Genomic DNA, 15,544 nt, shown 5'->3' on the forward strand with positions numbered 1-15,544 from the left:
GTAAAAAAATAAATCAATTGTAACTGTCTCAATACAAGTTTCAAGTGCTTCTAGGCTAAGGTTGCTACACTTTCCTGTAAATTAACCTTTAGGTTCTAGAGAATCACCAAAGCTGATCTGGCAAACAGGGGATTTTAATGTGGGTATTCCAAAACGCATGTAAGCAAATATCTATGCTTGATCTTATATTCTACGAATGTTCTGTTTTTTTATTGCTAAGGCTTGTTTTCACACTGATAGCTTAAAGGAGTCATGCTGTCTCCTACAGGACCCAGCCATGCTGGTGGAGAAATAGTCAGTTTTGATTACTAAGTGAGAGATGCAGCCCCAGACAGGAGGTACATGCTGGTATGCATGCTATCAGAATGATTTATGCAAATTATGCATATTATTCCCAAAGGAATTTCTCCTCAAACTGCCAGGATAAATTGCCGGAAATTAGCCATAAAATCTGTCATGCTAGGAGCAAAAGGTGAAGGCTACTGGGATGGCAAGGACATTTGCCTTCCCAAGCTTTCCAGGTTATGGTGGGCGTCTGGAAAAGGTTTGGGATTTGTGTCAAAGCATTACACGGGATATGGGTTTCCCCCCATTAACTTGTCAAAGTGCCACGCATAATTTGAATTTGCTCAGCCAACAGTAGAAATTATGATGTGATGATGATATTGCTAAGGGTTCCGTAATTCCCAGCATCCTAACTTCACAGTTCACTGTATAGTTATATGAGTGCTTCGTATTGTAATGCATGATTGAAGCCCAGCACAAGGCCTTTGGAGGAGAGCTCTAATATTGAAGTTGGCATTGCAACCCTTTCAATGTATATAAATGCATAAAAATATTCCTCTCTCTAATGGTGGCATTTTAGTGACATGTACAAATAATGGTTTTTCACCCAAAATTCACTACATTGCCTTGAGATTAACTAAACACATCAAATCTCTCAGTTAATAATTATATTTAAAAATTCCAAACAGCAAATACTCCATTAGTCCTACAGGAATGCATTTGTGTCCTGTCTTTGCTTCTCCCCTCCCCATCCTCCCGGCCTATTTTTCCCTCCACCTTTGCTTTTTATAGTCACATCTAATAAACTAATTCAGTGGCTGTTATAGGAAATTGTAAGCTACAAACATCTTCAGTATTTTTAATGGTTTTAGATCTTGTTCTGTTCTGTTTTTTTTCCTTATTTAAATGCAGAAAGTGCTATAAATGAGACCTTGCGACTGTGTTCCTCGTCAATGAATATCCGTAAAATCAAAGAAAATTTTATTCTCCAGTTTGAAGAAAATCGTGGAGTCTCTTTGAGGAAAGGAGATCTGTTCGCAATTTTTCCTCCCATTCTGCACATGGACCCTGAAATCTACGAAGAACCTCAAGTAAGAGTTGACTGCTATTGCACATATGATTACAGGCATATTTCTGCTCCAGGCTCTTTATAATACAGATTATGTTTTTAAGAGAATGGGGGGGGAAACCCTGTGGAACCAATCTTCCTGCTTTCAGTTCTTTTCAAGATGTGTGCTGCAGGTCAAAGGATTCAAGGTCTAAAGGGAGAAATAATGGAATGAGACTGACTGCTTACCCCCTTTGAGACGAACTGACAATTGTTCACTGATTACCATAAACTTGAGGGTAAATGTGGGCTTTGTTTGGGAGTGGATCATTGGATGCCCAAAGAGGGCAGAATAATGGAAGGTGGTGTAAAGAGCAAATAATGTGCACTATTTAGCTAAGTTCCCCCAAAGAATCATTGATTCTCTAAAGCCCCTATAATAGCAATGTCTGTATGATTTTTTACCTCTCTTTATAGGGATTGGTCTTTTCGTGGTCAATTAGTGTGGCGTTGTGAACTGAGGATTGTAAAACTGTTGCTCTGCAATGAAGCTTTGAGGGCAATTGTGTCATCTCCATGTATTTTCCCTTTTCTGAGGCTAAAGTTAATGAATATCAAAGACTGCAAATTAATCCTGTCTAGTTCAGCTTAATACAGCTCCAGAAGTTCATCACCTACGTGCAAATTGGAGGGCTGTTGCCTCCGTTTTTACTGAAATATTTTGCGGCTGGCTTGGAGATCCTGTAGAGGCAGAAATGCAAGTCACAAGGCTTTACAAAAACTCTGCTTTTTACTGAATTCCATGGAGTGCAGGAATGATAGCATGATATGTTGCAGTGATGGTTTATAGGCCATATAAACCTCTACAACAAAGTGGTTCTGAGGAGTATTCCACTCTCCAAATCCATAATTTGGGTTAATATATAGTATACATATACATTTACAGTAGGAATCTGCCATTCCCAAAACAATTAAAGATGATTACTCATCAGAGAGACAGCCGTAGGTGCTCTACCCCCAAAGCTTGGTGAAAGAGCAAATCTTCACAGTTTTTATGAATGCCTAGGAGGGAAGGGCTATCTTAACATGGGCAGGGGAGTTTCCCACTGATAGGAGCATCCTTTTGAAAGGGTCATTAAGTACATTTTCACTTGAAGGATAAGTCTTGAGAAATATCCAAATCACCTTGTTCTTCTCAAATCATCAGCTGTACCCAGTTCCCTTATAGACTGAGGAGACATAAGGGATGTTTTCACTGACAATAAGCTGCTGATACATTTTCAAGATATGGTCCTTGATATTTATGAGCCTAATTATTTTGGAATTAGATCATTTGAAGAAGCACCTGCTTCCATCTAGTCCTATCCGATCTTTACATTCTGATCAGGATGCCCTGCTGACTAATTTTTATATATATATAAACTGCCAACTTTACAAATACATATATATTTCAGAAAATGATGCAAAAAATAAAATACACTATTTTCTATGCTTGGTATCACCAAAACATTATATTTACATGTATTTGTAAAGTTGGCAGTTTACATAGATAAAAGTATCTATAATGCTAACATCATTAAGCATATAAGCATGCATGAATCACATTAAAAATTATTAAACAATTATTAGACAGTGTAGGATTCCAATAGTGGTACTTTGCAGACTGCATTGTTGTCTTTCAGATTTTAAATATTTGCAATGCAAAGCTGTAATTGTATTGTTTATCTGTGTTCAGAAGAAAGCATGCAAATATTCATGTCATTCAACTCCCTGTAACTTGTATACTCTTACTTGTACCAAATGGTCTTACTCACTACATGTGTTCCTAGTTTTAATGTGTGAGGAAGGGAGGTATAACATATATGCTTTATAACCCACATTTCAATTATGAATTTCTCAAGGCAACAGTCAACAAATGTAGCAACAGTTATTAAAATAACAACACAAAACCAAGACATCTGATTAAAATATAGGTACAAATATTAAGTATCTTTAGTACCATTAAAAACAGGCGAGAATATGGCTTATATGTACCCTGTTTCCCTGATAATATGACCTCCCCGGATAATAAGCCCAATTGGGCTTTTGAACACATGCGCTAAAATAAGCCCTCCCCAAAAAATAAATCCTCCCAAACAATATTGCAACACAGCAGCAGCCATGAGGTGTCTATGCCCCTCAAAAATAATAAGACCTCCCTGAAAATAATGGCCAAGTGCTTATTTCCAGAGGGTCAAAAGAAAATAAGACCCCGTCTTATTTTCGGGGAAACACGGAAGTACTTTAAAGTCAAGTTAGCAAGTTGGATAGGTCTAAATAAAGAATATCACAATTTGAGTAGCATTCAAAGAAGATCCATTCAGTCATCTGCCTAACCTTGGGAAGCTGATGTACAAAAGAAAGAACTCCAAAGATAAACTTGGTGAACAGGACATCTATATCCGAGACCCATCAAAGATGTGTAGGTGTTACTACCTCACCTGGACATAACTTTCAATGGAAGGCAAAAATTATGAAATACACATGGGGTAGCATTATAGCAACCTTAATTACAAGGTAGGTCATCTTGACCCCTTCAATATTTGCTGTGCAGCCAAGTTCAGAACTTGAATTTAACTTTTATAACTTGTAATCTTATCTATGCTCTCTAAGCACCTGCTCAAATATCAAAGAACCCAGTGTGATGTGGAACAATACAGTTCACATAGCAAAACCAATTCCTCATGAGCACAACAAAGAAGGTGAGAAATACAATGGAACATATAAAATCTGCTTGGAAAAACAAAAGATTCTGAGCTGGTTTCACACAAAACCACAGTTGGTGTCAGTCTGTTTCTACAATGGTTGCAGTGGCACAGTGAAAGAATCACTTGTAGTCACAAAAGTGTGTTTCAGTTGTTTCAAAAGGAGACACCACTATCTAGGAAGTTCACATCAAAGTAAAAAGATAAGCAAACATTAACAAAATATTTAAAGTAAAGATCAACAAAAGAAAATTAATCACGTGGCCCTCAATTACATTATATTTCCTCCCTTACTTGGTTACTTACAACTATGGGATATTGAACCTTCTGTACTATTGTACTAAACACCCACTGAAAATGCAGCCTTGATTATTTTTGACAAAAAGGAGAAGAATCCATCTTCTCTAATGCAAAGCCAAGGAGCTACCATGAAGAAGCCCTGTGCCCTGGGAAGGGGGTGGGGACTCATGGTCATACAGAATAGATAAGCAGGTCCTCTCTGGATAACATGGTCTAATTAGGACCTCAATCTTAAAGAGCTTTAGGAACCCATTATAATTATAAAAGCTGAATTTAATAACTCTTTAATTTAGATGAGCAATGAGTACATACCTTTCAGAAACATCCATGGTACAGTTTTTACTAGCTGTACAAGATGTAGGCGTGGTTGCCTCATTCTATAGTAACTTAGGTTTTTGTATCATTTTCAAGGGCAGCTCAAGCTCAGCAGTTCCACTTAATGTAGACATGATTTTTTTCTTCCCAATGAACTGCTTCCAATCAGAGTTGGGGGAAAAATGATAGTGCATGTTTCTGCCAATTTGAGATAGAAAGCCTACAAAAACTACAGTGGAAGTCTGACTCAGGCTTTGCACAATCTAAAACAAATCTCCCAATTGCCGCCTCCTTCAGCCCACAAAAATATGAAAGCCAAATTCTTGGCTCTCTTATTTGCATAACCTGGTTTCCTGGCTGAATCACAGTTGAATCTGCTAGTGTACAGAATTTAAAAGATGGGCTTTCAGTAGGGATGAGGTGAGAGTGCACATAAGTGTGTATGAAGGACCATCTGTAAGTTGTGCTTTAATGCATTCACTCTGAAGTCCCTAGTCTGTATTCTTTAATGATTTCCTGGTTGCAACATACTTTAAACAGATGGGCCCTTTATCAATTACTAAAACTATAAACAAGGACAGTGTGCCCTTCTACTTTTGATTCCAATCATCCCAGATTTTCTGTATGAACATATTGCAAGGTTGCCTCAGTAATGCATGTTAATGCATTTAGACTTGTCTTCACAAGTTAGAAGGCTTTCCAGCAAGGAATTCCTGATTCTGGAATAATTCTTAATCATTTAAGAAATGATTTAGAATGATCATTATTGTTGTGATTTGTGATAGTGGTGGTAATTACAATAACAATTGTTATTGTTTCTACAGAGCAGTAGTTGTCATGTTTATTTTGTTGTTGCATATCCCCCCCCCCCTCAAAAAAAAACCAAGGTCACACCATGAGCAGTACCTACAATATGGCCTGGCTTCTGAGGGTTATGTAAAATTTAACAAGTAGGGAATTGAAATTGAAACTAGGAAATGGCACAGAGGAAAATGATAAGGTGGTGCTTAAGAAATATATTGTTCAGATTTAGAAAAAGAGAGGTGCCGGGCAACCCTGAACAACAAAAGTGAAGCACTAACCATACATACATACATACATACATACATACATACATACATACATACATACATACATACATACATACATACATATTGTTGTATTTGTAACAAAAAGGCAACAGTAAAAATATTGGGTTTCTGCCTGGATGTCTCTTGTGATGAGCCGAAGGACAGAGAATGGAAGTAGTGATCTTTTTCATATATTTGGGCAAACCGGGGGTTGTAAAAATCATATCTATCTATATATCTATATATCTATATATCTATATATCTATATATCTATATCTATATCTATATCATCTATATCTATATCTATATATCTATATATCTATACACACACACACACACACACACACACACACACACACACACACACACACACACACACACACACACACACACACACATATATATATATATATATATATATATATATATATATATATATATATATATATATATATTTAATGTCACAACCCCTGGTATGCCCCAATTATGAGAGGAAGCTAACCCCAATTATGGGAGGAAGCTAATCAGCACAAATACCACACACACACACACACACACACACACACACACACACACACACACACACACACACACACACATATATATATATATATATATATATATATATATATATATATTCTTTTATTATGTTTCTTGTAGTTTGTCTTAATATATAGTACTTTTTTATTGCATTTCTTGTATACGATCTTCATGTTTCTGTATCATAAATATGGGAAAGCAGATGAATAGCAGATAATCCAATGTGTTTTAAATGAAAACCAGAAAGAAATGAAACCCCAGACGAAAAGGTATCGAAAGGTGTAAAGCATAGGAAACCTGCTCATAAAATAGGACACAGAGCTGTAGGGCCTGATTTGAGACAAGAGGACCACATTTGAGATTATGAAACAAATGTGGTCTTTCTTGCCTTCCAGAAGTATTAGGAACAAAAATAAATACGTTTTCCTGCTTCTTATGGCTTGTAGCATCTGGGTGACCACTTACTTTTCATTTTTCTTCCAGACATATAAATTTGACCGCTATGTGGAGAATGGCAAGAAGAAAACAACCTTCCTCAAGCAAGGAAAGAAGCTGAAATATTTTCTAATGCCATTTGGTTCTGGCAGCAGCATGTGTCCAGGCAGATTCTTTGCAATGAATGAAATTAAACTCTTTGTGGTTTTAGCATTGGTTTATTTTGATATGGATATAATGGAAGACAAACAACTTGGACAGGGCAAGGATAGAATAGGCTTGGGTATTTTGCTGCCAGATTCTGACATTATTTTTCGTTATAAGCTTCGGTCTTAATACAGACCTCTGTTGCTTATATAACTATCTTGTTCAAATCAGTTCTGTCTTTTATCAAAGGTAATGGAGCATTTGCATTTATGGGTGTCTTTACAGGTTTACTGTACTTTCACTGTTATTAAGTGTTTTAAATATTATCATAGACTCTGCTTTTCTGTGCAAAAAAGAATGCGAGATAATCTATGTAAATTCTTTTTATGATACGAGTACTAGGATCTAAGGTCCCACAAGTAATTCTGACTCATCCATGGATCCATTGGTCTTCTAAAGAAAATTTGAAACTATAACTAAAATCCTAAACATCTTTTCGGGAAGGTAAAATCTACTCATCCTAGTGACATGTAATTCAGAGGAAACAAATAGGGCTCACTTTTTCTGTTGATTCTGGAAAAATCCCAATAATAAGTATTACTTTTACTTGTATCCTTCTATTGCCAGCCTGAGGCATGGTAACAAGGATTTAATCTTTCATCCCTACATTCACACAGAAAACAAAATGTTAATAAAGTTAAATGCTTTTCCCTGCCAAGGTTCTTTTGTTTTGTAGCCAACAGTTTCCTTCTACTAGGCTACTGCATTTGGCAAAAGTTGTGAAACTTGCTAAAAATATAAACAAACTCTGACAAACCCCTTTCCCATCCTCTTTATATATTCTCTATAACTGGTATGAAGAAGATGGGATATGCTCAAAAGACTCCTTTATATGGATTCTGCAATAAAGCAAGGCGGATTGAAAAATATGACCAAAACTGGGGAAAGTATTTGTCTTCATCTCACCAAGGCACTTTATTTTGCAGAGATGAAGAGATTCTGCTCATCATGGAAAGAAGGAACACAATTCTCTCTGATGCACTTATGATGCTTCAACACTTTGACCACCAGTTCCATAACCAGAATTGGTTCTGCATATATTTGCTCCTCCCCCCTTTCAATCCTTCAATCCTGCCAAATTCTCAGAGACTCCCTGGACAAGTCCCTGCAGTTTACTTGGCAAGGTTTTTTCAGAAATAATTTGTGATTGTTTTCCTCTGATGGCGGAGAGGCAGTGACTGACTGAAAGTCATCCAGCTGGCTTTGTGCCTCACCTGGGGTTAGGACTCATAGTCTCCTGATTTCTAGCCTGATGCCCTAACCACTACACCAAACTGTCCCTATACATGCAGTTTTTCTTTCCTAGAAACAGGATATGTCAGCTTAAAAAGCAACTTCACAGAAATATTTTGTCCAAAACATTGTACAGCTCTAAATACATTATCTGCAATGTACCATAATTTATGAAGCATTGATTAATTAGATAAGCTACCTACAGCTGTGTGAAAAAGTCCTGCACACTTTCAGTTTTAAGCTGTATTTACATGTTTAATTAACTTTTCACCCATAGAAACCACACAAAATTAGTACTTTGATGAAAATTTCTGTAGTCGGATTGAGATACATACTTTTTATTAATATAACTAAAGTCTTTTTAAAGTTTTGAGTGAGTTTATGTGCTAAAACAAACACAATTTGAATTTTCGAGAATGTTAGGATCGAAAGTAGCCAATCAGCACCAATCTTTGGCTGACCAATCAAAATGCACAGAGGCTTAATCTATGAACCAATCAATGTTGTCATACTCTCTGACTATAAATATGCATGAAAAGTATTGAGAAATTTAATTTAGCTCTGGCTGCGGGCAAGGATAAAGGCCTTTGCTTTCACCAGTACTGAGCAGCGACATCCCATCATTGTGCTTCATAAAGAGGGTTACTCCTGTACAGAAATAGCGAAGAGAGTGAAATGCCATCACATCAGAGTGAGCAGAGTGGTTGAAAAATACCAAATAACTGGTTCAGTTGTCTACAAAACGGCAAGATCAGCCTCTGCAATGCATTTCAATGGCTGACAGAAAGCTCACCTCACGTCAGATTTTAAGAATTTGGGGTGAAACATGATGTAAAAGTGTGCACAAGCACAGTGCATCGCAGACTGCTTGCTCAAAGGCTGCAGGGCTTGAAGTAAATCTTTGCTCACAGACTCTCACCGCTCTTGTCGACATGTGTGGGCCAAGAAGTACACCAAGTAGGCCAACGAACAGTGGGCCAAGGTCATCTTCAGTGACAAGAGCAGTTTCTACTTGACTGGGAATCAGTGCAATAAGTTATGTCAGAAGATTTCCAGCTGAAGAATTTAGGCAGTACTGCCTGAATCTGTCTGTGAAGCATCCATTGCACGTGATGATCTGGGACTGTATCGCTGCTTCTGGTATTGGGTCAGATACAAATCTTGCAGGGAATCATGGATTCCAAGCGGTATGTTGAAGTCCTGGGAAAGACCATGCTTCCTTCAGCTCAGCAACTTGTAGGGAAGGACTTTTACTTCCAGGATGACAACACTCCTTGTCATGAGCCAAATCCATCCAGCAGTGGATGAAGAAGCATGGTGTTCGACTCCTGGATTGGCCAGCTCAGAGCCTGGATTTGAACCCAATTGAGAATTTGTGGGCCAAGATTGGTTACAAAATAAGCAAGAAGCATCCGAAGACCAAGCAGGAGCCAATTGAATCCATTATTGCAGCCTGGCACCACATTGTCACCAAAGATCACATGCAAAGGCTTATACAGTTTATGCCGAAGCGATGCCGCCTGGTGATAAGCAATAAGGGCCCTTTTCGGGGCCACAAACAATAAAAATGTTAACAAAACACTAGCATCGGCCTTAGTAATGCAACACATATGTCACTGGGTATGCAACAGTTAATCTGTTTTCATAGTCGTTGTAAGTGTGCATTGTAAGCATGCAAGAAAATTCACAATCCCCATCCAAACAGCATCAAGTTGCAAAAAGCTCATGCTTTTCACTTAAAAACCACCAGTATTTATTTAAATATAACAATATTTGCATAACAGTTAGCATAAAATATCATAAAATCAATGGCCTATCTCAAAAAGTTCATAAACCGTAAAGCGTGTAGGACATTTTCACACAGCTGCATCTGTGCTATTGGTACTCATACATGGGAGGAAATAAACTTTTTTTTTAATTAATCTGTCAGATTTATTCTAGGTGGTGATGGTGCATACTCTTTGAGCCAATGCATTGCATAGTCAGTTGAAGCTCAAAAACTAGTTATTTTTTTACAGAATGATAAACAAAAGTAACATTATTACAATGTTGTACAGAGATGCTTTCAGAAATGTGAACTGTCAATCATACCGTGTACAGTTGTGAAGATTTCTCCTTTGGCAACCTTATGATATTAACGGTGAGGCAAATTAAAAGCAGGTTATTTGTTTAAAACATGGCTTGCATTTTCATTCAAGTTGTGATTTTACATTTTGAAATTGTAAATATTGTGTGTTGAATGATAAAAATGTAATGGCGCTTTGTTAAATAGGACAGCGACACATATGCCAGAATAATCACTGCTCTATAGCTGATGTGTCTCTCTGGCAGGCAGCACTTGTAAATGTACAATTGAGACCTATGAAAGGGTACAGTTGGCTGCTACCTGATGCTCAAACTTTCACCAGATATAGGAATGGGGGGGGAAGGCAACCGAGAGGCTATGTCCAAACCCTGCACTACACTATAGACCAGTGTTTCTCAATCTTGATGACTTTAAGTCCTGTGGACTTCAACTCCCAGAATTCCCCAGCCAGCTAAAGTCACCAAGGTTGAGAAACACTGCTATAGACGATGGATCTTCAAACAGACTTTTCTGCAATGTCTATAACAAAGTCGTGTTCGAAAGTCGTGTTGTTGGGTTTTTTCCCAACTGGAACTAATACGTTGGTGCAAATTCTTGCATCCCATCTCCCCACACTTCTTTAAAATAATTCCCTGGTTTGGCTTTTCCTCAGCAAAGCTACTCATGACCAAGTAGCATCATTCTTCTAGAATCGACAGGATAAAATAATACAAAATATTAATGAAAATGATTAAGGGGACCCTTCTTCCTAGTTTTAAACCCAGGCCCCGCTCACCCTTAACCACGACACAGCCATATCCTCACAACATCATTGTGAATTTGCCCTTACTCTATGCACAGGAACTAAGTGATACTTAGATACACTGGAATAAAACTAGTATTTTCCTTTTTAAGGTGACATTTTTTCCATCATAACTTTAATGTGTGTAAAATTTATAATTTTTTACTATAATAATATGCGATATTATCTTGGAACTGTGGTCAGCTAGAATCTCCCTAAGATGGCATCCTCAGCAGAGGGTTTTTTTGCCCAAAATAAGACAGCTGGTTTTGTTGCTGTTGTTTGAGGATGCCTGAGTCAGAGGGTAGAGTCCCTATCTTTTCCTTTCCAGCTGCCTACTGTTTTAAGAACTCCTGGGTTTTAACAGCACATTTTGATTTTTTTTCTTTTCCTTTTGATTTTTACTTTCAAATATTAAATCAATTGGTTGAATGCTGATCTAATTTAACCCCCTACTGAATCTTAAAAGGTTTTATTTATGTTCTTTTTATTGTTTTATTAGCTGTTGTACATTACTTTCTTCCTTTTCCATATGGAAGACTCAGCAAGCTTTGGATAGTGAGTGAGTGAGTGAGTGAGTGAGTGAGTGTGTGTGTGTGTGTGTGTGTATATGTGTGTGTGTGTGTGGATGTACGTATGTGTGTAGATAGAGATATAGATAGATAGATAGATAGATAGATAGATAGATAGATAGATAGATAGATAGATAGATAGATATAGATATAGATTAGATATAGATTAGATATATATAGATAAGATATATAGATATAGATATAGATATAGAGATAGAGATAGAGATAGAGATAGAGATAGAGATAGAGATAGAGATTAGATATAGATATAGATATAGATATAGATATAGATATAGATATAGATATAGATATAGATATAGATAGATAGATAGATAGATAGATAGATAGATAGATAGATAGATAGATAGATAGATAGATAGATAGATAGATAGATAGATAGATATAGATATAGATAGATATATAGATAGAGATAGAGATAGAGATATATTTTCTGACAGAATGCTCTCTTGCTGAAAGTTCTTCTCAATGTTTTTTGAGGCTAATCTGTTATGGTGCTTTTCCTGTCTTTGAGAGCAGCTGTTTATAACTAGCTGTAAAAGTGTAAGCTGTAAAAGTTTAACTGCTAAGTATTTTGGACTATATCAAAATAGTCAAAATGCAAGCAATATATCAAGACAAAGTTTACTGGGTAAGCTGGGCAGAAAGGATACTTTTCAACTTACAAGTTCAACTTAAAAATTTGGATTAAAAGCTTGATAAAGTAACAATGGTTTTAGAAATTGGTAACCAGGTGCAAATAACAGTGCTAAAACTAGATTTACAATTAGACGGATTAGAATGTAATTTGATGCTGGCAGATCTGAAAGATAAGGTGGATTTAGGAAATGCAAGTTGGTTAGAGGACTCCAAGAAATGTATGGATAGTAAAGACTCAAAATTGATCAGTGATGAACTTGACTTTTTGAGGGAGATTGGGGAACAGATTTATTATACTCAATCAAGAAACAAATGTTAAGAGATATTATGTTACAATTTACAGGAGACTGTTTTGTACAACAAATGCTATGAGATATACACAACAGAGACTTCTGACTTAGGGAAAAAAATCCAACTGCTAGACAACATCCCAATTAATATCTTAAGGGAAAGTCTTATTATTAAGAATCAGTTAAGGATATTTGATCCTGGACAAATCAGAGACACCAACTGTGATGAAATATGATTGACCAGAAGCCATTGTTGACTTTCTGCAAGTGAAATACAATAAATGGATTGTTAAGAGAAGGTTTTGAAGTTTAATTTAGCTGTTGGTTTTACCTGTTAACTATGTTTCCATACAGTAGATAAATGTCAGGCAAAGTGGGTTAAACAGTGCTGTAGAAATGTATAAATTGTGTGCCTTCTTTGCAAGGAAGAAACAATTATTTTTGAAATTATGCACTTTTTGAGGGTAGTCTTGTTTAGCTTTGTTTTGTTTTTTGTTTTTTCCTTTTTTTGGCGTTTGCATTTTAATATTTTGAAAAAAGTAAAAAAGAGAACCAGGGAAATATGGCCAGTTGAACTATTGTATATCAGAGGTGTGCTGTGGATATGTTGAAAAGTGTTGGTGCACTCTCATCCCACTGGTTATTAGCCCACTTCTTTTCCCGCTGATTGTTGGCCTAATTTTTGGTTGATTGTTCTCACCATTAGCACTTGGCTTTCTCCACTTCTTTCATGCCCATCAACATCCTTCTTTTCTGTTCTGGATATCAATTTCTCTCCAGGCTTCCTAAAAGGAAAAAAGGAGAGCAGACCCCAACTATTTTATAAGCAGAAGAAAAGAGGGTATGTTTCCCCCCACCCCTTAATCTGTTCTAACAGTATTCTGAAATGGAACTTTATTTTAGTTGACTACAATCCTGCTTTTCCTGTTTGTAGTGTCCAAGGAATAATGAGTGAGACTGAATTTGGGGTTAACTTGCTTGCCTTTTTTATTTGTAATTTCTCTATATTTGTCATTTTCAAACACCTGCTTCCTCTTCTATCCATAAGTGGAAATAAGAAACCTAGTAGCTCAGGAACCAGTTAGTTTCATTCACCACGGTTTATACCCTGTTTCCCTGAAACTAAGACCTCCCCAGATAATAAGCCTAATTGGGCTTTTGCATGCATGCGCATAAGCACTCCCCTGAAAATAAGCCCTCCCCCCAAATATTGCAACACAGCAGCAGCCATGAGGTGACCACGCTCACCACCTGCTGCACCTCAAAAATAATAAAACCTTCCCAAAAATAAGCCCAAGTGCTTGTTTTGGAGTTCAAAAGAAAATAAGTCCCTGTCTTATTTTTGGGGAAACACAGTAGCAGAATTAAAATATTTAAAAGACACAACCTATTACTTAAAACTAAATTCTGGTCAAGAAGGAGGCTGAAGAGGAAAGTTCCAGGAACAGAAAAAATGGCTTTTTTCAAGGGAACGTTTTTGGCCTTAAATCTATAAATGGACTTAAGAAGTACTCACAGAATCCTAGGGCTCCACCAAACAGAGCTTTAAAACTCTGCTTTGTGAGACTGGCAAGTTGCACAAACATAGGACCTGCTTGTCTTCTGTCTGGCATCCATACATTTCTGTATTTCGCATTTTTAAAACCTGGAAGATACAGTCTCTAGAAATGTAGGAGAGGGTAGACAAACCAGCTTCGAGAAAAAAGGCAGTGAGCTGAAATCCTAGACCTGCTCCTTTTGCTATAGTGCCCTGATTTATGTATACTTTTTCATTCAGAACTACCGTAAGATGTCTTAAGACAAATCAGTTTCCCCTCTGACAAACATGCACTCAGAAACCATTACAAGATTGTTTGGCAATGTCTTAGAAGGGCACGAAATTCTAGTTTCTAATCCTATTCTAGTTTTTAAAGTGATAGTTGATTTTTTTTAATTGTATCATGACAAAATAGTACAATTAAATATTTTTCCTAAAATATATTTACAAATCTAATAGGGTTTTTTTTAAACACTAATGCACTTCTTAATTCCAATTAATTATCCCACTGCTTCTTATTAGCCGTCTAGTTTGTATAACAATAATAATGTACACAATTTTAGAAAAATATCAGAATTTCTAAAACAAAATGCATGGTGAAAAAAACCTGCTTGGTGAGCACAATGAAAACTTCAGTTTGATCTTCCCATTAAGATCCCATTCTAGCTATAATCTTTAATTGATAAGTGTAAAACTGTCCTGGTCACAATGATTAGTTATGAAGAGAAGGAAGGAAGAGCCAAGGTGGCGCAGTGGTTAAATGCAGCACTGCAGGCTACTTCAGCTGACTGCAGTTCTGCAGTTCAGCTGTTCAAATCTCACTGGCTCAAGGTTGACTCAGCCTTCCATCCTTCCGAGGTGGGTAAAATGAGGACCCGGATTGTTGGGGGCAATATGCTGACTCTGTAAACCGCTTAGAGAGGGCTGAAAGCCCTATGAAGCGGTATATAAGTCTAACTGCTATTGCTAAGGAAGACTGACTTGTTAACTCTGTTTTTTAAAAGCTATCAGCTATATTATTCTGAATAGAATTCAATATAATGCATTTCTTCTGAGAATATGATTCTGGAGGATTGTTCAGTAGCTCTTTTTTTATACATACATACATACATACATACATACATACATACATACATACATACATACATACGGAGGGAGGGAGGGAGGGAGGGAGGGAGGGAGGGAGGGAGGGAGGGAGGGAGGGTGGGAGAGGCCAAGCCAAGACAGTTGAGGTAGTGGTTACAGCATCAAACCAGAAACTGAGACCATGAGTTATTTCCAACCTTAAGTACAAAGTCAGCTGTGACTGTGTAACCTTGTGTCAGTTCCTTTTTTTCAGTCCTAGGAAAGAGGCAAATTGCAAATTACTTTTGAAAAGCTTAGAAAACTAAAAGGCCTGTCCAGATAGTTACTGAATGCAAGGGAAAAATGGTTGCATATAAAG

The 15,544-nt window shown here is 36.9% G+C and overlaps 1 protein-coding gene and 1 long non-coding RNA gene across 2 annotated transcripts in view; one reads left to right on the top strand and one right to left on the bottom strand.

Annotated features, from left to right (window-relative positions):
- The window catches only part of CYP7B1 (cytochrome P450 family 7 subfamily B member 1), a 109,625-nt gene extending 99,273 nt beyond the window's left edge, over window positions 1–10,352 (top strand). Inside the window, exons 5-6 of the mRNA XM_014056230.2 lie at window positions 1,198–1,376; window positions 6,786–10,352. Coding sequence (XP_013911705.2) covers window positions 1,198–1,376; window positions 6,786–7,073 — 467 coding nt within the window. The 3' untranslated portion in view covers window positions 7,074–10,352. The remainder of the gene's footprint in view (window positions 1–1,197; window positions 1,377–6,785) is intronic.
- Window positions 10,353–13,046: 2,694 nt separating this feature from the next.
- On the bottom strand, window positions 13,047–14,459 carry LOC148049180 (uncharacterized). The gene is made up of 2 exons (XR_015695633.1): window positions 14,080–14,459; window positions 13,047–13,348 (listed from the first exon to the last, which is right to left on the bottom strand). It is a non-coding gene; the product is annotated as an uncharacterized LOC148049180 (long non-coding RNA).
- Window positions 14,460–15,544: the final 1,085 nt, after the last annotated feature.

The sequence above is a fragment of the Thamnophis sirtalis genome, unplaced genomic scaffold (genome assembly GCF_051295495.1).
Source record: "Thamnophis sirtalis isolate CommonGarterSnake01/CBP01778 unplaced genomic scaffold, rThaSir2_p1.2 scaffold_2, whole genome shotgun sequence".
Classification (NCBI taxonomy): Eukaryota; Metazoa; Chordata; class Lepidosauria; order Squamata; family Natricidae; genus Thamnophis; species Thamnophis sirtalis.